The sequence below is a fragment of the Nanorana parkeri genome, unplaced genomic scaffold (genome assembly GCF_000935625.1).
Source record: "Nanorana parkeri isolate BGI_ZX_2015 unplaced genomic scaffold, ASM93562v1 scaffold459, whole genome shotgun sequence".
Taxonomy (NCBI): domain Eukaryota; kingdom Metazoa; phylum Chordata; class Amphibia; order Anura; family Dicroglossidae; genus Nanorana; species Nanorana parkeri.
In genome coordinates this window covers 128966-151927 of record NW_017306727.1, presented here as the reverse complement: position 1 = coordinate 151927, position 22962 = coordinate 128966, and the positions used below count along the sequence as shown (strand labels likewise).

The window sequence follows — 22962 nt, the reverse complement described above, 5'->3', positions numbered from 1 at the left end:
TCACATAAGGGGCTTCTAAAGTAGGAGGTACTTTGAAGCACAAGTTCAGCTTTATTTAAAAGTCTCCTCAGCCTCCTCCCTAGCCCCTTCAATACATTCAGCTGTTCTACCTCCCTCGAAGATCCGTTTATAATTTCTCTGAAGAGAGGAGCGTGGTTGATGTTTGCTCATTATCTTTTACATGCTAAAGGACATATTTCTTGAGAAGAATATAAGGCCTGCCATTGCTAACCTTCTAATGAAAATACTAGTTACCTGGCAGTCTCTGAGGGTCACTGACCTAGAACAAGAGCGAACTCTTGATTTGGGTAACTGACTAAGAAGGAAAAGGATCACCTTCACATCCATTTATGACATAATTCCTATAATTCTTCCATGGCTTAATGACTCCAAATGATCCTTATATTCATCCTTATATAGCTGTGACCACCTGTCATCTGAAGATCTCTGTCCTCCCCTAAATGATCCCCTACATATTTTGTTTTACAATATTTTTACAACTTCTGCAGGAAAAAAACATTTCATCAACTCGGGGAAGGAAAGACAAAGAAGAGTCCCCTAGTAAGTGAAGAAAGTATTGACAGCAAGAAAGCTGGAGTGGAGACTCCAAGCAGAGCAACATTACAATACATTCCACAGGATCTGCTAAGTGAGAAGCTGGAGGTAATTAGCTAGATCGGTCTATAATAATATATATTGTTTCATATAGTTTCCCATACATCTTTGTTAAAATAAAGACCAGGGCTGTAAAGATTTTGGCTGCAAAATGTTTAACCCTTTAAAAGGATAGGGTGTCTTTCTTTTTGCATCACATCTGCTGAAAAACATGTGGCGTTCAGTTTAATCTTTTAACCACTTCTGGGCCGCAATACGTCTATAGACGGCGGCCCGCACAAGTGGTTAAAACAAGAACTTATTGGTACCGCTTTTAACAGCAGACGATTGCTGTTAATGTACAAGCGATCCGGCATCTGTACAGCCACCAAATAGTTTGTACCTTGCGGCTTCCCTCCCCCGCAGCCGCCGTTGGCTTCCCCGGGCAACGCTGTGACCGCTGTGATGTGTATTACATTACTGCCGGTGTCACTGTACACAGTCTCCGGCTCTTAGAGCCAGGAGATGAAGCTGGGGAAGCAGATCTTTGCTTCCTCAGCTTCTTTGGGGTCCTTAGCTGACATTAGGGGTCTGAAAGACCCTTGATGTCTCCATAAAGAGGACCTGTCACACCCTATCTGCTATTACATAGGGTGCTTGTTAGTCCCTATGTAATAGCAATAGGGATCATGTAAAAAAAAAAAAGTGTTTTAAAAATTATAAAAATGAAAGTAACATATAAGAAAAAAATGCAAAAACGAATTGTTTAAGTCCCCCACCCCCCACGTGCACGCACATTAACACGGAAACATGCGTTGGTGCGCCCATGTGCGAAAACGACAATTGGGCTACACATGTTACATATCGCTGCGAACGTTGGAGTGAGAACAATAACTCTAGGCCCATCAATCACTGTTAGCACTAAACTGATGAGCGGCAAAAGTGTTTAAAATGTTCCCTATGGGCAATTTGGGGTATTTATTTTTTTTGCGCCTTCACGGGCGAACGCAATTTTAAGGCTTGACATGTTTGGTATCTATTTACCTGGCGTGACCCCTGTCTTTCTTATTTTACCCAAAAATTGGTTATTATATTATGTTTCTGTGCACTAAATTGTATTTAGTTTTTTTTTTCCTAAAAATACTGGTTTGATAAACATTTGCGCAAAAACCGTGCGGCATAAAAAATTGCAACTAGCATTTTTTTATTCTACAGGGCCTCTGCTTTCAGAACATATCTAATTGTTTGGGGGTTTGAAGCTGTTTTCTAGCCAAAAATGTATATTTTATCATGTGTGCGCAAATAGTAAGAAAATGCCCCGGACGGCAAGTGGTTAAAAAGATGGGATGCCTTGCTTTGCATCACGTCTGCTGAAGAACATGTGACCTTAAGTTTAAATTGTCACTTGGGTGTTTAAATTATCACTAAAAAGCTGTATGTTATATGTGGGGGGCTGCTACAAAGTATAAATATCTTTCCTTGCAGCATTACAGCTCCTACACATAAGACTTGGCTTTCAGATGGTGCCTTGTAAAAGGGATTCTTTGATTGCAGGAGAGATAATGTCACATCCCGACTCCTTCTCCAATCACAGAAAGCCTTGTATTATGTGAGAAAAATACAAGGCATTTTGTTAATGAGCAAGTAGTGAAGAGTGGTGGGTATATGACTGGAGCACTTTATTGCTTGAGTTGCATCCCTCACTCCCCACACCGCCTCGAAGCTGAGTGTTATGTGTAGGAACCGGCATGCTGCAAGGCAAGATTATTGTAAATAATGGCCCCCAATGTAAATCTATCATCGTTCACATAATCCACAAATGTAAATCCATTGTCAAACACAGCCCGGTGATGCTTTCCTGCTTCACGCCTATTGCAAATGACAGAATACCTGGAGCTTCCCTAATGTAAACAAAGCATAGAGACTCCTGGGTGACATTAAACTTGGTTTGACCCAAACCCAAATCTCATCTGTACTCCTTATTTCTTGCTTAGCACCTTACAAACAGACAAGGGGTGAGATTCTCCCTTGCTTCCTAGTCTGTCTCACCCACCCCCCAAATAGACAGAACATAAGGGGAAATCTCCCACATGGCACAGACAACAATAAAAAAAAAAACATTAACAAGGGTTCTGAACCTTCCCTACTCTATCCAAAACAAAACAAATGGGTTTTGACTTGAATTCCGCATTGCTCTTTATTTTCAGTTCTCTTTGCAGTATTTTAAAATATTTTTTTTTTTAATGTAATGCAAAGTGTTAGTAAAGAGATGAAAAATCTACTAATCAAAATACTACATTTTTACAATATGTCGGAATAGAGTAAGGTCACCTTATTCAAAAATGAGCTCTGCAAACCCTTTGAACAGGGTAGTCCTGGGTTGTTTGTTATAATCTGTAGTCTTTTTATTCTCAACAACATTGTTTTAAGTAATAAATAGAAGCATGATCAGGGTTACGCAAGGATAGAGAATGGATACAGAAAGGAAAAGGGAGTGGAAAGAAAAAGCATAAACACTCAACACAAAGGTAAATTATATACAAATAACTCTTTGAGCGCCCAGGGACATAGTGTATTTGTCTGCATTGTGTCATAGAAAACTTGATACAGTGTAATAATACTAAAAGGTACATGCTAACATCAACCATGTGCAAACAGTCTATTCTGAATAACCAAACCTGAACAATGTCTAGTGCTATTTAAATAATTTCTTCATTGAGGAAAGATTTTTTCACTTAGTTGACTTCCTGACTAATAACTGTGAAGAGCACCGGAGTCTATTCTCCCTAAACAGAAACGGCTGATGAGCTAAAATAATAGCCTCCTCGTCTCCGATGTTTAATGTAGCTATGGCACTTCCTGTGAATGTATATCTTTATACATCACATTGCGACACCATCATATCAAAATTATGTTTCCCAGATGACGTGATGCTGGATTCAGGTCATGTGACATGGAACCAGATCCTCATGAGATCTGTCCATTAATATTTAGAAATAAATTTAGGTTTGTAAACCCAATCGCTAAAATTCCCTATAAGTGTTAACATGCTAATCTAACTTCAACAGATATTTTCATCGTTTTTAAATCTGCAGTTTTTAATAAAACCATACCTGGTGATCCTGCCGTAGAGGTTCTTGTTCAGGCATTTCCCTATTATAGTGTATTAACTACACTCTGTCTCTGCCTCCTAATTGTGTTTCTGCATTGTCACCCTGTCACACGTGCTTCTGATGAAGACTACACACGACATTTTAACATACATTAAGCAGAGAAGTTTAAATGTTATCACGATAAGGAAACCCACCAAGAGAAATTCCATGCAGCCATAGATGAAGCGTATGTAGACAGACAGTGATTACAAACAGGCTGCAGGAGTTTTTAGTTGTAAGATGCAACAAAGGATGAAAAAAAATCAATTGATGCTTTAGCAACCTAAATGCCATTCAGTTTGGGATTACATTTACTTTAATGCCCTTACATATGCTTCTCCAACAAATGCCCCTCTAATTGTTTAAAGTGGAAATAAACTTTGAATTGAATGAATTTAGAGCACATCAGCATATCCCTTTGCTCTGCTTAGGTCCACATCTATTTTTTTGTTTCTTTTCTAGAGTATATCACAGTTGGCTGCACAACTGACTTCATAGAAATTTCAAGGACTTGTAAAAATCTGCTAAGTCCTGTTTCATATCAGCAATAAAACAGCAAAGTAAATATGATTTGCCACAAAAAGCCCAGTTAATGAGGATCCCCAGTTGAAATTATTTGTGGGAAAAAAAAAAAACTGTTTTCCCATAATAACTTGCTGGAAAGGATTTTGTGTATTTTTCATCTTAATTCTCACGCTCGCTATGGATGATCCAAGCTATGATCTAATGCTTTTAGGCAGGAACAAAACAAATCCTTCATTGACTTTTCTTCACTGTCTAATGGCTTTTGATACAGTATAAAATAACTTCCCATTATCAGATTGTTAAATTCGAGGAATGTTTAGTGAAAACATATTTCAGGGGATTTTGAAATGTGTATTATTTGTACTAATATTAAATTGGCAAACAGTAAAATTACACTTCGTTTAAACTTTCAGCCTTTTTAAAACTTAGTCTTGTTTAAAAGCAGGTACTATAACCTGAAAACCTTATTTTGTGTTCTCTTCCGATCCCGGGGGAGCTCTTTAAGTCTGGGCTTGCGTTCTGCGTTCCTGGAGATAAGTCCAAATTTAAGAAATATTCACCAGCACACGAAAGCATATTCTGTCAATTGTTCTTTATTGACAAAAGAAAGGTATGTCACAATGTGTAGCTCAATAACAACAATTGACAGAATATGCTTTGGTGTGCTGGTGACTATTTTCTTAATTTTGTACTTTATTTGTAGTGGCACCCGCAGTCATTACAGCACCCTCCCAAAATTTTGGGTTGTATCCGGTCAGGAGTGCAATGGGATTCCATTAAGTTTGCCTGGAGATAAGGTCACCTGCTGCCCTACTATCCAGTGAGCACACTATTATTGCTGGTGTGGTGCTCTTATCATAGCTCTCTTGTACTAAATCCTGCCTGCCCACAATTCCAATTTCCAAAAAGGGCATTGTTACTGGTCATGACATAGTAAGTCACAGGGTGTGCAGAGAAGTTGGTTAATTAAGCCCATAGTATCAGCATGCTTCCGGAACTAAAGGAGCACACAGAGGAGGTTAATGGAGGTAATAGCAGACACAAAAATGTTGGCACCTTTACTTTAAAGCTGCAATATTTATCCTTAATATTAGGGATGCACAGATACTTTTCGAGTACCAGTGCCGATACTTGGCATTTTCATGAGAACTACCAGAGTTTCAGCGGTTGCAGCTGGGACCTGGTTTTGGCGCTCCACCAGTGTCCTGAAATCATTAGTTGATATTATTTTAGAAAAACTGTCATATGACAATAAACAAAAATGTATCAGTACTCGTACTTGCCAAAATTGGTATCGGTGCATCCCTTTATTTATATTTATAAAAACAAAATCATACATTAAAACAGAGATGTAAAAATCCCAGGAGCTCCGTGTGCTCCTTACAAATGACAGCGGCCTCCTAACTTTTGAATTTTTCTCTAGTCTAGTCTTGGAGCTCGAAAAGTATCTGTACTTGTACCGAGTACGGTACTTTGTATCGGTGCATACCTACTTAATATATATTCTAAGATTGATTTAATTTTTATTTGACAATATTTTGACCTGTCATTCATTTTATCTTTTGTGGGTTATATTTTACTCTTAAGTATTTCATATATATAATATTTCTACTAGTGGACTTACCAATCAGAAAACCAGGCAGTATACGCTGCATTACTTGCTGGAGGGCAATTGGAAGAGGTTTGATATTCCCGATTGTGTAAACATTGAACCTGGACAATGAACATGGAACCTGTTGAGAAGATTTCCCCTCACTTCCTGTTTCGTAAAATAAAACAGAAAGAGAGAAAAAAAAAATCTTTGCAAAGTGAAACAAATTCCCTCCTTGATATTTGTCACCCATACAGGTGTCCGTATTGGAAGATTTCCCAACAATTCAATTCCAGATGACCAGGGTCAGCTGGACAAATAAAGAGGTTAAATCTTCCCAGCAGATACCGCAATAATAACGGGATAGAGATTCCAACCCTTCCCTTTAGTGTATCTAAAGCCAAAAATGTTTTGGATTTAGATATACTTTAATGACACCGCAGATTGTTCAAGGAATTTTTACAAGGTTAAAGCAAACATATTATGCATTGCTTCTACGCAGGTACATTGTGCATATATAAGAGCTAGGGCAGTAATTTTCATGTACTTGCATAGCTGAAAACTATTATATCCGGTGTCACTGTACACAGTCTCCGGCTCTTAGAGCCAGGAGATGAAGCTGGGGAAGCAGATCTTTGCTTCCTCAGCTTCTTTGGGGTCCTTAGCTGACATTAGGGGTCTGAAAGACCCTTGATGTCTCCATAAAGAGGACCTGTCACACCCTATCTGCTATTACATAGGGTGCTTGTTAGTCCCTATGTAATAGCAATAGGGATCATGTAAAAAAAAAAAAGTGTTTTAAAAATTATAAAAATGAAAGTAACATATAAGAAAAAAATGCAAAAACGAATTGTTTAAGTCCCCCACCCCCCACGTGCACGCACATTAACACGGAAACATGCGTTGGTGCGCCCATGTGCGAAAACGACAATTGGGCTACACATGTTACATATCGCTGCGAACGTTGGAGTGAGAACAATAACTCTAGGCCCATCAATCACTGTTAGCACTAAACTGATGAGCGGCAAAAGTGTTTAAAATGTTCCCTATGGGAAATTTGGGGTATTTATTTTTTTTGCGCCTTCACGGGCGAACGCAATTTTAAGGCTTGACATGTTTGGTATCTATTTACCTGGCGTGACCCCTGTCTTTCTTATTTTACCCAAAAATTGGTTATTATATTATGTTTCTGTGCACTAAATTGTATTTAGTTTTTTTTTTCCTAAAAATACTGGTTTGATAAACATTTGCGCAAAAACCGTGCGGCATAAAAAATTGCAACTAGCATTTTTTTATTCTACAGGGCCTCTGCTTTCAGAACATATCTAATTGTTTGGGGGTTTGAAGCTGTTTTCTAGCCAAAAATGTATATTTTATCATGTGTGCGCAAATAGTAAGAAAATGCCCCGGACGGCAAGTGGTTAAAAAGATGGGATGCCTTGCTTTGCATCACGTCTGCTGAAGAACATGTGACCTTAAGTTTAAATTGTCACTTGGGTGTTTAAATTATCACTAAAAAGCTGTATGTTATATGTGGGGGGCTGCTACAAAGTATAAATATCTTTCCTTGCAGCATTACAGCTCCTACACATAAGACTTGGCTTTCAGATGGTGCCTTGTAAAAGGGATTCTTTGATTGCAGGAGAGATAATGTCACATCCCGACTCCTTCTCCAATCACAGAAAGCCTTGTATTATGTGAGAAAAATACAAGGCATTTTGTTAATGAGCAAGTAGTGAAGAGTGGTGGGTATATGACTGGAGCACTTTATTGCTTGAGTTGCATCCCTCACTCCCCACACCGCCTCGAAGCTGAGTGTTATGTGTAGGAACCGGCATGCTGCAAGGCAAGATTATTGTAAATAATGGCCCCCAATGTAAATCTATCATCGTTCACATAATCCACAAATGTAAATCCATTGTCAAACACAGCCCGGTGATGCTTTCCTGCTTCACGCCTATTGCAAATGACAGAATACCTGGAGCTTCCCTAATGTAAACAAAGCATAGAGACTCCTGGGTGACATTAAACTTGGTTTGACCCAAACCCAAATCTCATCTGTACTCCTTATTTCTTGCTTAGCACCTTACAAACAGACAAGGGGTGAGATTCTCCCTTGCTTCCTAGTCTGTCTCACCCACCCCCCAAATAGACAGAACATAAGGGGAAATCTCCCACATGGCACAGACAACAATAAAAAAAAAAACATTAACAAGGGTTCTGAACCTTCCCTACTCTATCCAAAACAAAACAAATGGGTTTTGACTTGAATTCCGCATTGCTCTTTATTTTCAGTTCTCTTTGCAGTATTTTAAAATATTTTTTTTTTTAATGTAATGCAAAGTGTTAGTAAAGAGATGAAAAATCTACTAATCAAAATACTACATTTTTACAATATGTCGGAATAGAGTAAGGTCACCTTATTCAAAAATGAGCTCTGCAAACCCTTTGAACAGGGTAGTCCTGGGTTGTTTGTTATAATCTGTAGTCTTTTTATTCTCAACAACATTGTTTTAAGTAATAAATAGAAGCATGATCAGGGTTACGCAAGGATAGAGAATGGATACAGAAAGGAAAAGGGAGTGGAAAGAAAAAGCATAAACACTCAACACAAAGGTAAATTATATACAAATAACTCTTTGAGCGCCCAGGGACATAGTGTATTTGTCTGCATTGTGTCATAGAAAACTTGATACAGTGTAATAATACTAAAAGGTACATGCTAACATCAACCATGTGCAAACAGTCTATTCTGAATAACCAAACCTGAACAATGTCTAGTGCTATTTAAATAATTTCTTCATTGAGGAAAGATTTTTTCACTTAGTTGACTTCCTGACTAATAACTGTGAAGAGCACCGGAGTCTATTCTCCCTAAACAGAAACGGCTGATGAGCTAAAATAATAGCCTCCTCGTCTCCGATGTTTAATGTAGCTATGGCACTTCCTGTGAATGTATATCTTTATACATCACATTGCGACACCATCATATCAAAATTATGTTTCCCAGATGACGTGATGCTGGATTCAGGTCATGTGACATGGAACCAGATCCTCATGAGATCTGTCCATTAATATTTAGAAATAAATTTAGGTTTGTAAACCCAATCGCTAAAATTCCCTATAAGTGTTAACATGCTAATCTAACTTCAACAGATATTTTCATCGTTTTTAAATCTGCAGTTTTTAATAAAACCATACCTGGTGATCCTGCCGTAGAGGTTCTTGTTCAGGCATTTCCCTATTATAGTGTATTAACTACACTCTGTCTCTGCCTCCTAATTGTGTTTCTGCATTGTCACCCTGTCACACGTGCTTCTGATGAAGACTACACACGACATTTTAACATACATTAAGCAGAGAAGTTTAAATGTTATCACGATAAGGAAACCCACCAAGAGAAATTCCATGCAGCCATAGATGAAGCGTATGTAGACAGACAGTGATTACAAACAGGCTGCAGGAGTTTTTAGTTGTAAGATGCAACAAAGGATGAAAAAAAATCAATTGATGCTTTAGCAACCTAAATGCCATTCAGTTTGGGATTACATTTACTTTAATGCCCTTACATATGCTTCTCCAACAAATGCCCCTCTAATTGTTTAAAGTGGAAATAAACTTTGAATTGAATGAATTTAGAGCACATCAGCATATCCCTTTGCTCTGCTTAGGTCCACATCTATTTTTTTGTTTCTTTTCTAGAGTATATCACAGTTGGCTGCACAACTGACTTCATAGAAATTTCAAGGACTTGTAAAAATCTGCTAAGTCCTGTTTCATATCAGCAATAAAACAGCAAAGTAAATATGATTTGCCACAAAAAGCCCAGTTAATGAGGATCCCCAGTTGAAATTATTTGTGGGAAAAAAAAAAAACTGTTTTCCCATAATAACTTGCTGGAAAGGATTTTGTGTATTTTTCATCTTAATTCTCACGCTCGCTATGGATGATCCAAGCTATGATCTAATGCTTTTAGGCAGGAACAAAACAAATCCTTCATTGACTTTTCTTCACTGTCTAATGGCTTTTGATACAGTATAAAATAACTTCCCATTATCAGATTGTTAAATTCGAGGAATGTTTAGTGAAAACATATTTCAGGGGATTTTGAAATGTGTATTATTTGTACTAATATTAAATTGGCAAACAGTAAAATTACACTTCGTTTAAACTTTCAGCCTTTTTAAAACTTAGTCTTGTTTAAAAGCAGGTACTATAACCTGAAAACCTTATTTTGTGTTCTCTTCCGATCCCGGGGGAGCTCTTTAAGTCTGGGCTTGCGTTCTGCGTTCCTGGAGATAAGTCCAAATTTAAGAAATATTCACCAGCACACGAAAGCATATTCTGTCAATTGTTCTTTATTGACAAAAGAAAGGTATGTCACAATGTGTAGCTCAATAACAACAATTGACAGAATATGCTTTGGTGTGCTGGTGACTATTTTCTTAATTTTGTACTTTATTTGTAGTGGCACCCGCAGTCATTACAGCACCCTCCCAAAATTTTGGGTTGTATCCGGTCAGGAGTGCAATGGGATTCCATTAAGTTTGCCTGGAGATAAGGTCACCTGCTGCCCTACTATCCAGTGAGCACACTATTATTGCTGGTGTGGTGCTCTTATCATAGCTCTCTTGTACTAAATCCTGCCTGCCCACAATTCCAATTTCCAAAAAGGGCATTGTTACTGGTCATGACATAGTAAGTCACAGGGTGTGCAGAGAAGTTGGTTAATTAAGCCCATAGTATCAGCATGCTTCCGGAACTAAAGGAGCACACAGAGGAGGTTAATGGAGGTAATAGCAGACACAAAAATGTTGGCACCTTTACTTTAAAGCTGCAATATTTATCCTTAATATTAGGGATGCACAGATACTTTTCGAGTACCAGTGCCGATACTTGGCATTTTCATGAGAACTACCAGAGTTTCAGCGGTTGCAGCTGGGACCTGGTTTTGGCGCTCCACCAGTGTCCTGAAATCATTAGTTGATATTATTTTAGAAAAACTGTCATATGACAATAAACAAAAATGTATCAGTACTCGTACTTGCCAAAATTGGTATCGGTGCATCCCTTTATTTATATTTATAAAAACAAAATCATACATTAAAACAGAGATGTAAAAATCCCAGGAGCTCCGTGTGCTCCTTACAAATGACAGCGGCCTCCTAACTTTTGAATTTTTCTCTAGTCTAGTCTTGGAGCTCGAAAAGTATCTGTACTTGTACCGAGTACGGTACTTTGTATCGGTGCATACCTACTTAATATATATTCTAAGATTGATTTAATTTTTATTTGACAATATTTTGACCTGTCATTCATTTTATCTTTTGTGGGTTATATTTTACTCTTAAGTATTTCATATATATAATATTTCTACTAGTGGACTTACCAATCAGAAAACCAGGCAGTATACGCTGCATTACTTGCTGGAGGGCAATTGGAAGAGGTTTGATATTCCCGATTGTGTAAACATTGAACCTGGACAATGAACATGGAACCTGTTGAGAAGATTTCCCCTCACTTCCTGTTTCGTAAAATAAAACAGAAAGAGAGAAAAAAAAAATCTTTGCAAAGTGAAACAAATTCCCTCCTTGATATTTGTCACCCATACAGGTGTCCGTATTGGAAGATTTCCCAACAATTCAATTCCAGATGACCAGGGTCAGCTGGACAAATAAAGAGGTTAAATCTTCCCAGCAGATACCGCAATAATAACGGGATAGAGATTCCAACCCTTCCCTTTAGTGTATCTAAAGCCAAAAATGTTTTGGATTTAGATATACTTTAATGACACCGCAGATTGTTCAAGGAATTTTTACAAGGTTAAAGCAAACATATTATGCATTGCTTCTACGCAGGTACATTGTGCATATATAAGAGCTAGGGCAGTAATTTTCATGTACTTGCATAGCTGAAAACTATTATATATTTACAACTAAATTACTTTTGCAAGGCAAAAAGTCTATTTAATATCTAGTAAATACATTTAGCTTTACTAACAATGACATTATCTAGGTGCCAGCAGACAGACACAGACTGAATGCCCCGCAATCAATTTAGGCACCCCTAATGAGAAAGGTGTGCACAGCAGAGACCTGAGCTGGAGTGCAGGGTAATGACCAGAAGATGAGGTAGGCTTAAAGCTGATTGATACATTTGAGAACTCCTACTTTTTGTCACTATTAACTTTCACCATATATCATTTTAGCATACACCCATTACACCTTAAAAAAGCTTTTTAGAACTGAAAAATGAATAGTCAGTAACTGACCCTTACATACAAACGATCCCTTAAACCCAACCCAATTAGTGTAGACCTTTACTTAGATACATGTGGAAACTGCCATTGCTGTCCTCTTTTTAATAATGCTAGTTGTCTGTCTATCATGCTGATCATTTGACTTCAATACATTTTTATTCACTTGGTCCTATCACTTACAGTATCTCAACCTTTCCCTTTCAGGAAACTGCAGAGAAGAAAGCCTTCTGCCACTCCTATGTAAAGGACCTCATAAATGAAGCAACTGACATCAATTTGAAAAATGAATCTCTGCAAAAGTTGTGGCCGCAAATGTTCATTGAGATGGTCAGAGATGCAGTGATTGAGGTTCGCGATAAGAACTCCTATATGAAACAGTGCTTGCAGAGGATCTCTGAGCAAAAATAGCTACCAATCATTATTTATACTCGCCAAACCGTAATATTGACTGTTCCTAGGTAGACCTGCTTGTTTCTCTTTTTATGTCTTGAATCTTCTACCTCCCTATTATTGGCAGTATTGAAGACCACCATGTGTTTAAGCAAGTTCTGTACTTGGGACTTTGACCTGTTTATAGCAAGCTGGAGTGTATACCACATACAAGCCATGATCTTTAAATGCCTTCCACCACTGAGTATGTGGAAAGACACATTGCTACAGTACTATGGCCAATTTGTCAAACAAAAAAGTACCTTTCAGTGTAATAAGTCTTTCTGAAGCATTTGTTTAAAATAAAATAAATTCTCTTTTGTAATTTGAGTTCTAAATCATTTTGGGTATTTAAAGTGGAAGCCCTCAAGGTCATCTACATACATTTCAAGATTTTTGGTAAGCTCTATTGCAGATGGTTAACTTCTTGTTTTGTAAATACTAGGAGAGGTCATGTTGGCATACTTCTTTAATCTGACAAAATCAGTGCTAAGAGAAAAGATCTGCCTTAACTTATCACATGATCAATCTCTGTGTTGTAATGAGAAGCAATGCTTCCTTTTGGTATCCCTTTTGATGTGCAACACTCATTGTTATCTCACCAAAGGGGAAAACTTCTGATTTCTTAAATGAAAAAAGTACAATTACACTTTCCCTAAAAAGAAACCCCAGCCACCCACCCCTATGCCCCCCACCCATGTGCCTACTGCTTTGTGATAGTAGTGGTCTCCCCTAGTGTTTACTCTCTGTGCCCAAAAATTTGTGGCATTGCCTACCAGAGACTTTTGAGCCGATTATATTTAAACAAATACATCCTTGGTTCTATGTATGGCACTATTGGGTTGATTTACTAAAGATGAATAGGTTTTTCACTTTGCAATTTACCCTTAGCTTAGTGAATGAGGTAAAGCTCTGCAGACTTCCATCATTCAAAAAGTACTGTTTTTTGTTATTTATTTTCCTTGCATGTGATTGCGTACTCTTTGCAAAGTGAATTTTCACCACATTCACTAAGCTAGGGGAAAATTTCCTTGCAAAGTAAAGATTCCCATGCAAAGTGAACTACCTATTTGCCTTTAATAAATCAACCCCGTAGTCTCAAGTAAGTTGCATTTAATTTTAAATCAGGTCTTTGTATTAAACAACAACTGAATTAAGCATTTTTGCATCAGCATCATACAACTCTGGCAGTGTAAAAAAAGCAAAACCGGGAAACAAATAGAATCCATTTCTATAACAGTCAAGCACACATGGCAGGAAAGTAAATAGGATCTCTATATAATGACGCCTACACCGGCATGTCATAACTAGTACGAGTAATTCAGAATTTCAGAAAATGGTCTTATCACTCATTAGCATTCCCTATTCTGCTCTGTGTGAGTTGCTGTCAGCCATCATCCAGTTGCAGTGGAGTGAACACAAACACAGCATTTTCAACCATGTCAATTACCACTGAAATGTGGCTTTCCATTGTACAGACATGGGGGTAGAGGAGCTGGTTTTATTTCGTTGTTTTAGCAAATCCGTATTTTACAAAAATATCCTGTTGTCTGATTGTGGATATTTTAAAGCAAATTTGTCACAGATATTTACTGCTCAAAATCATCAAAAGGTGTCTGCATGTAATTGTCCCGAAATAATTTTTTAGTCTTAATATTACAATTTTCTTCTGTTCTCATAGCAACTATTTTACTGTAAACAAGAAGGAATTTGGTTTATTTAACTGGCCAAATAGAAACTCCTCTTTAACTCTAAGGCAGCTCTTGGTTTGAAGCAATGTGTACCATGTGGTTTTCAGACATTTTGGGCTAAAAGATGGTTGTCAGAAGCCACCGGCAATACTCTTAAGGCTAGGTTCACACCTAGGCGACACCTCACCCCGCGGAAATCGTGCACGATTCCGGGCGGATTGCCACGCTGTCCGGAGTCGCCAATGTTTGAATCGATTGCCCTGTGGGTGCCATTATTTCCTAATGGCACCCCAGTTGCGCCGGGCGGATTGCGCAGTTTCCTGGCACATTGTACAGGACCGCACGATCCCGGGACGTGCGTCCTGTGGTTTTGTGCGGTGTAGTGCAGGTGTCAACCTAGCCTAAAAGAGAATGGAATAATTGAGAAATCTGCGGGGCGGAGAGGCAAAGCATAGCAGATGTAGGAACGGTAAAGGTTCATCAAGAGTCGGGAAGAAAATTCAAGGGCACAAATGTGAGACATCCCATAAAATAGCTGGTGGTATAATGGGCTGTGTAGGTGGGGGGTGGATATTATTAGGAACCGAGGTAGTTGCCCAGAAAAGGACGGGAGCAGTATGAATGACAGTGCACAATGCAATATAAAACTAGAATATGGGAACAGAATAGAGGGGGGACTGATTACAAACTGGAATACTGAATGTGGGTAGAGTGAGATATAAGAGTAATGTAGCTGTGATTGGATGAAATCTATCATTCTCAGAAATGAAGAGGGGGAGGGACATAGAATGTAAGTGACCAAATACACAAAGGCAACACTGAAATTACATAGTTACATAATTTGTAAGGTTGAAAAAAAAAACCCACAGTTCAACCCGTGTGTGTGTGTGTGTGTGTGTGTGTGTACACATATTGTTATAAACATCCATACCCCTGTATTTTTTGTGAAATGAGAACTGAAGTTAGAAACTCATATTTCAGTATCAGCTGAGCTCCTAGATATTTAAAAAAAAACATTTATGAGTTCCACATTTTCACTGCTCTGACAATAAAAACCCCTTAAGCTTAAACTGCATTCACCTTTACTTTGTGGCCACATATGTTCTTCAGAGTACTTAGCTTAGACCTGGGCATTTTATGGCCTGCGGGCCACATCTGGTCCTTAGGCTGTCCTTTGTCCTTGTCTGGCCCGCAGTCTAGACATGAACCAATGGGCAACCAGCATTTGGTTATGGCTGGCTGACAGTGGATGCAATGGTGTTCGAGGCCGGAGCATCCACTGCAAGTCATAGCCCGGTGCAGCCCCCCTTCTCTTCAGTCGTTGATTGCTAGAATGACTGGCGTCCTAGCAAAAAATGACATCAGGTGTCCACCTCGAAAGCAGCCCTTCAGCCTTTCACAACAGTCCCAGTTTCTCATGTGGCCCCTTTGGGAAATTATTTGGCCACCCCTGACTTGGCTTAAACAGTTTACTCCCGATACTGTAGTCCCCATTGATAGATTTTTATATAATAAAAAGGGCATCGGTAACTGATCATAAATAAAACCAACAGGGAAGAGCAACAGAAGAAGGGAAGAAGGGTTCAAAGCAAGGGAGAGTGAGTGTGTTAACAGTGCATGAACAGTGAGAACCGAAAGCTCAGTGTGAAGAGCAAAAAGCCAACAGTGGAAGGAGGAGGACAGTATACTGTATGTAGTATGTGTGTCACTATTGTAGAGAGGCTGGGACTACATGAGCAGATCAGAAAGGAATCTCAGCTGCAGACCAATAAAAATATAAAAACTTGAGTTCCTTAGACCTATTTCCAGTTCACTACTATGTGTCATGGTCCCAGGCCTATAACATAAATATACTGATTGCTGTGTTTAGAAGCAATATTCTCTACCCCGTCTTTTAAATAATAAGAAATAATGTAATCACTATACTGTATGTATTTGTTAATTAACAAACAAAAATGACAGGGCAGAGAATAATTTTCTCATATGGCAAAGTATTGAATGCGGGTCAAATATGTGCCATGACTGACAGTTTTTGTTTCTACTGGTGCTCTACTTTTGAATCTGAGCCCCTCCCCAGGACCTGTTATATTGGGGCACCACAGTGGTTAGCACTGTGTTTGCGTTGGTTCCCATGGGTACTTCCAAAAGAAATGCTGGAAGGACAATTATCTCCTGTCTAAGTTGGCCCTGCATGCATATGAGATAGGGACCTTAGATTGTAAATTCCTTGAGGTCAGGGCAGTGATGTGAATATGCAGTGTGTAAAGTGCTGCATAAAAATTGTCGGTGCTATATAAATACTGATAATAAATGGCGCCCTGTTGCCATGGCGAGGACAGGGCGCCAGGCAGCCAACACAGGCAAGACTTAGCAGGGAGAAGAGGAGTGGCACAGGCTCCAGCTTCTCCTCAGGTCCATGCTACTCTCCCCCATCTGTATGGGCAGAGGCAGCGGGGATCTGATGAGAAATAGAAGGCTTCAGCTGGGATAGGGGGCAAGGGAAGGAGGTGTCATCCAGGATGGCCGAGTGGTGAGAAGAAGACTAAAAATTAGTTTTGGACAAAATGAATGGAAACTAAAAACGTTTTCATTAGTTTTGTCAAACGAAACAAATTTTTATGCTATTTTGAATTTGGCCCCCAGTGCATTCTAGAGGCGGGTCACATGACGCCACATGACATCACACGTCTGTTGGGGGGCACAATTTTCTGTTCTTGGCGCAAAAGGAGCTAGCTCTGGCTGCTGCTCTTTATATAACCCTTCTAAGAACCATAGAGCCCTATTGTGATGTCCTCTATTATCATCCAGGTGACAATTGGGTTAGCCTGTAAATTTTACACAATCTGTTCATCCCAGAGCCTCCACACAACTTTTATAGTAAAGTAACCTATAACTTTCCAGTCTCTGACCATGTGAGATTAAACTTTACATTAGCTTATACAAAGCAAACTTGCTCTCAAATAAGCGAGGGCTGCCATTTCTTACATCTTTCTAAAAATGCTGGTTTCCCAGATGTCATACCAGTTCTCTAATTTCAATACCCTCTGAGTCACGGAGCTGGAAAACGTTTATGGCAAGTGAGGTCTATATTCCAGATGTACATGCTTATTCCAGGTATGTTATTAAATTATTGACACCATTAGATCATTCTGACAGCATGGCAACTAGCATTTTCAGATGAAGAGATCAAGAGTGGTAGCCTTCATGATTCCCTTTAAAAACAAGATAACATGGACTATATCCATTGCAGGGGTATTTGTGTTCTTGAGTAAATAGTGTACAAAATCACTAATTTAGTCTGCTTTTTGATACTTATGTTGTCTTTCACCTGAAGAATAAAGATATTCTTCTAATGAGATGATAGTAATTACTACAGCTGTTGTTACTCTTTATGTAACCCTAAACAACTATTTACCTCCCAAACCCTATTTTGACATCACCTTTTGTTTAGCAACCTCTAGGCTTTATATGACCTGTTCTTCCTAGAGCCTTGTCTTCCCCATGTGCCTAAAATGCAAATTCCTAAAACAATAGCTATACTTTGTCCATGGTGTACAGAGGTATTGATTTAGCAGCACTTTCTCCAAACCACTGTCACCAAATTTCTAGTGAACCTATCACACAGTCTATTGGACTGACACCAAAGTATCTGTCCCTACTTTTAGTTCTGTCCGTTTTATGTACTCAGGTAGCCCCAAAGCCCAATAGAATGTTTTTTGAGAGTCTTGTGTGAATCCAGTGTAGGTGTTTCAGCAAATTTACCTGGTTTTAGTCAATAAATTATGTAAAATAATAATTTATAACCAGTATCTAGCAGATATAGTGGGGAAACATGCAAGAGTTCTTTTAACTCTTTGATGTGGACTTCTAGGCAAAGTAACAGGTTCACATTTACTTACCTTCCATCCATTCCATTACTTCTCTGCTTCCCAAAAATTTCAGTGTACGTTTGACCTTGCTGAGCATAATAAAACCATAGCATAACAAAAGCTTACATGACGCTGTACATACTCCCACCACCCGCACATGGTGGTATGCATGCTTGACAATTGGCCGCTTAGGCACAAAGAATGAGAGGGGAGGGGACTAATGTCTGGTTATTTCTGGTTATTTCCGGGCAGATCAGCAGCCGAATGTGGTGGCAGGGGAACAAATGTAAGGTAAGTATAAGAGGCAAAGAACAGGTTTGTTTTAATCGAAATACTGTATATTGTGGATCTTATCCAAATCTTTAATGGTGTTTTAGTGACGAACTGTATAAGCTATTTATTAGCACAGTATAAAGTGCAATAGTCCATATCATCACTTCATATTTGCTCTTACTCAGCCTAGACTGCAGAACAATTTAATCTAATAGGTTGTTATGTGTTACTGCACTATCATTATTACCATTGCGCTTTACAGAATAAGCCAGTCTGTTACTAGTAATACCAAAAATGCAGATGTCACCTGTTACATAAGCAAAACTGTATATATAAAAGTATTTGACCCTGAAGAAAAATGACTAACCACCTTAGTTTTAATCAAGAACTTTCTATGAAACCATGACAACTCAGTACAAACCGGGGCTCTAATAATTCATTCTGGCATAACTGGAAGGCATTCCCTACTTGTGAAATGATTACAGCGTGGAGAAATGCAGCCTGCGGGGAGGTTTTTTTTCTTCAAACCTTTTAATGGTTACCCTGCAAAGGAAATGTTTTCATTTCAATCCATGACACCAAGTTTATTTACAACTATGAAAATATTTGTTTTCAGTCTGCGTTCATTATAAAAGAAAATCAATTTTAATGAGGTTTTTCTTTGCCTATTCTTGGTGTTTAATGGCTGTCACATTGTTTTAAGCCAACCTTGAATAGTTCTGTATTTACAACTTGGCAATTTGTTTTTGCTTTACTAGTGAATGCAGAGTGAACGTGGGAAAATAGCTTATTGCGTGTGTCAACTACTCAGCCTAGAGTGTCTCCAGAGGGTTACTTGACATGGTGGTATGTATAGTAAGGTTTCTTCCACCTCTGAAATACCACCCTTATCACATGATACAGAGGTTATCTGCATACCTTCCAAGTCAGTGTATACAGTAAATGTTCCCTGAGCTTCTTTATTTTGTTTAACGTTACCTTGTAATTTCTTGTCATGAAATTGCTTGGTGCTCACTGGTGTGAATAGAGGTTCGACTTGCTAACCTTTTCTATCACACTTCAAATATGCTGAAAACTTTACTGACGTTTATACTCCTCATTAACGATTCATATTCCCCAACACAGATAGGGAGTGCTGAGTGACTTTAGACTGTCTGTCTAAAGCTGGTCCCGCTGCCAGAAAATGATCTCAACATAGAAAAGATCTTATTTCAATAGCACCAACATTTTCCAGTTGAACCCCTACCCCAGGCAGCATAGCTATTAAATGGGAAAAGCAACCTAGTTGATATACAATTTTCTCCTTTGATGTCTTCTGGGGTGTAAGCAGGTTTATACTTATCATAAGGTACTCCTGGCCAGTGCCTAGTGCAGCAGGGCAAGAGGGGGCAACACCCAGTTGTGAAATGTACACATTGATATAGTTATTTATGAACAATGGATTTCAGAGCAAATATAGGGCTGAATCTCCCCACAGGGACACGCAGTCGAGACAGCAACAAAAACGTGAAAGAGGGTCCGACTCATCCCTATTACACAACCAAATACGTTTTGCGTTTACATACACTTTAAAATACAGATTCTGCTGCACTATTCCCCTGCTAACCAGCTAGCCTCCATCCTGCATTGTCCATGATAATTAGATGGTATGTTGATTATCTACCTGCCATGTTCTTTTTCCTGAAAATAGTTTCCCCAGTGGAGGACACAGATGGCAATAAAAACCAGACAGAGGTTCTAATCCTCCCATGCTTCATGCAAAGCAAACATACCTATTGCAGGAACTCAGTTTTACATTGTATGTAAACCCAATCACTAACATTTCACATAGGCATTAACATGTTATTGAAATTATAAATATTCATTGTAAAAATTATAAAAATAAACATCATTGTCAGTATTTGAAAATCTGCAGCTTTCATGAAAATAATTCCTGTTGTTCTTAGCATGAAGGTCCCTATTGGGTGACAGCGCTGTGCAAGTAGAGGTAATAAGGTCACCAGCACACCGAGGTCCACATTATCAATCTGTCCTTTATTTACATTAGATAAACATGCTACCACAAAAGACTGCAACATTTCAGAACCAGTGTGGTCCCTTCATCAAGCAACACAATGTCACAACAGGTGTAACAAACACATTGAACATTTACATCAGTTAAAATCCCCAAAACCAGCCAGGGAATGTTGCTCCACCCCCTCTGATGTCAAGTATGATGCCACATTCCTGCCATTTTTTATTCATGGATGCTGGTTACCTCCCAGTTAACCAGCATCCATGGGGATCGGTAGGTGTCGGATAACTGTATTTTAATGTTGCTTGAGAGTTGATAGTAACTCTCAAGCAACACCAGTAGGCAGTGCATGTGCAGTAATGCCAGATAGAAATGCCTGTACACTCACAGTGCCTTAATGGAATATCAGCTGGTATATATAAGGACAGCAGAAAAAGAGAACTGTCACAGATGGTTGTGTTTCGTTAAAGCAGCAGTTCTCAACCTGTGGGTCGGGACCCCTTCGGGGGTCGAATGACAATTTGCCAGGGGTCGCCGGGAGTCTCCCGCTATTAGATAGCGGCTCCCGGTCGCCCAGGAGAGAAACACCCTCTCCAGGAAAGGTTTAATCTGCTCGATCGAGCAGAGTAAACCTTTCGCTGCAATCGTTTTTTTATTTTTTATTTCTGACATCGGAGCCCCGGCCGCCGTAAGTCAGAAAAAAATAAATCAGCATTGGAATGCATAGCTAGATTCCTATTGGCTATTTCACTTTGCAATAGCAAACTAGCTATTGCACCCGCCCACTGCTGCTGTCAATCAGCAGAGGGGGACCTGCAGTTCTCCATCAGGTCCTCGCTAGTGATTATCATCATTATTATTAATAATAAAAGCTGACACCCTCGGCTTGTGTTATATGGTTTGCCATTTTAGCTGTTACAACAGTGGTTCTCAACCTATGGGTCACTGTGTGATTTCTGCTGTGCTAGGTGAGAGTCCTTCTCAGCCCTCTCCTAGCGCAGCAGTGTCAGTTCTCCCGCCACACTGCCGGATGTCGCTGCAGCAGCCGCGTCAACCCTAAATTTTACCCTTGGGGTCACCACAACTTGGCAAATATTACCAAGGGGTCTCGGCACTAGAAAGGTTGAGAACCACTGAGTTAAAGCATAGCATAACTGGATACCCTAATGCGTGGATAGAAATAAACCATACAGTATATGGGAAATAAACCATATATTATTTGCCTGATGAAGGGAGCACACTGGTTCTGAAACCTTGCAATCTTTTGTGATAGCATGTTTATCTAACGCCAATAAAGGATGGATTGATAATGTGGACCCCGGTGATCTGATGACCTCATTACCTCCACTGTCTTTGCGGCACCATCCGCCGGCCATTTCAGCACCAACTGCAGTTGTGAGAAGAGATACGTCGGTCTGGAGTGCCATAGGATAACTTTAATGCTGTGTAAGTGTCTCCGAATTGTGTAAATGTAGCTTCCGATGGATTCTACAAATTACCATTTCAACACACATTACACAGGCATGGTTCACTATTAACACTGTCAGTAAACGCACCCTGAGAAATGCTATGCAGCCATTGCTGGAGTGTGGGCATGTAGACAAAATGTGCCAGCAAAGAGACTACAGGAGATCAGCAACACTGATATGCAACAAAGGATGATAAAAAGGTGAAAACATTACAAAGTTACAAAACATTTGCTAATTTTTACTCCTCACCATACTTTAGCAGTTTCACATTGTTGTTCGGATCTTTTCATAGCCATGTACTACCACCTGCTTTTTTATTTCCTCTGGCCATGGCACAGTGGATGCTGGCATGTTTAAAAAAGGAAAATAAATTGACCATTAGGCCCAGGAATCCTTAATGTTTACCCTTGAGTTTATAATAACAAAAAAAGTCTTACTTTGAAACGTTCATGTGGCCACAGAAGCTGTGAGCTGGCTAAAAATAACTGGTTTATTCTTACACTTAAAGATGTTTGCCAAGGAAGGACATCGTTACTCTCTGTCTCTGCATTCCTCGCTTTTTATTAAGAGCATAGGCTCTGTTTCATTACTTCTCAACGTCTACTCTTTAATGGCATATTAAGGCAGCTGGCAAAGGAAGTAGAGTCACTCCAAGCTAAGATGTTTTTACTTAATTATTAATTACACATCTTTTCAGATTGTATGAAAAGGGGCATAGTGCTCACAAAACAGGATAAGAAATATATAAACCGATCCAATATAAACTGCAAATAAATAGATTTAAAGTCTCACTTCCTTTTCATGATTTCACACACTGGCAAAGGCAGCTGTCTGAGCTATTTTATTTAGCACCACGATCATCTATAGAACGTGAGAGCAATGATGTCACTCTTCATTTGGAGTCATGGAAAGAAGGGCATGATTTTACATTGGACAAAGTCTGGCAGAGCGATACTTTACGGAGAACAAAATGTATAAGTAATTAAGCTAGACTGCATGAACAGTAAGCATTTAGTGTTTAGAAAGATATATACTCAGTTTGGGAACCTTGGAACTATAAAATAGCAACCCCGGTGTGCTCATTGCCCTAAAATAT

General features: G+C 39.0%; 1 protein-coding gene across 1 annotated transcript in view; it reads left to right on the top strand.

Annotated features, from left to right (window-relative positions):
- Nucleotides 1-12802, top strand: part of LRRC49 (leucine rich repeat containing 49) — a 96235-nt gene extending 83433 nt beyond the window's left edge. Inside the window, exons 16-17 of the mRNA XM_018560495.1 lie at nt 510-663; nt 12326-12802. Coding sequence (XP_018415997.1) covers nt 510-663; nt 12326-12529 — 358 coding nt within the window. The 3' untranslated portion in view covers nt 12530-12802. The remainder of the gene's footprint in view (nt 1-509; nt 664-12325) is intronic.
- Nucleotides 12803-22962: the final 10160 nt, after the last annotated feature.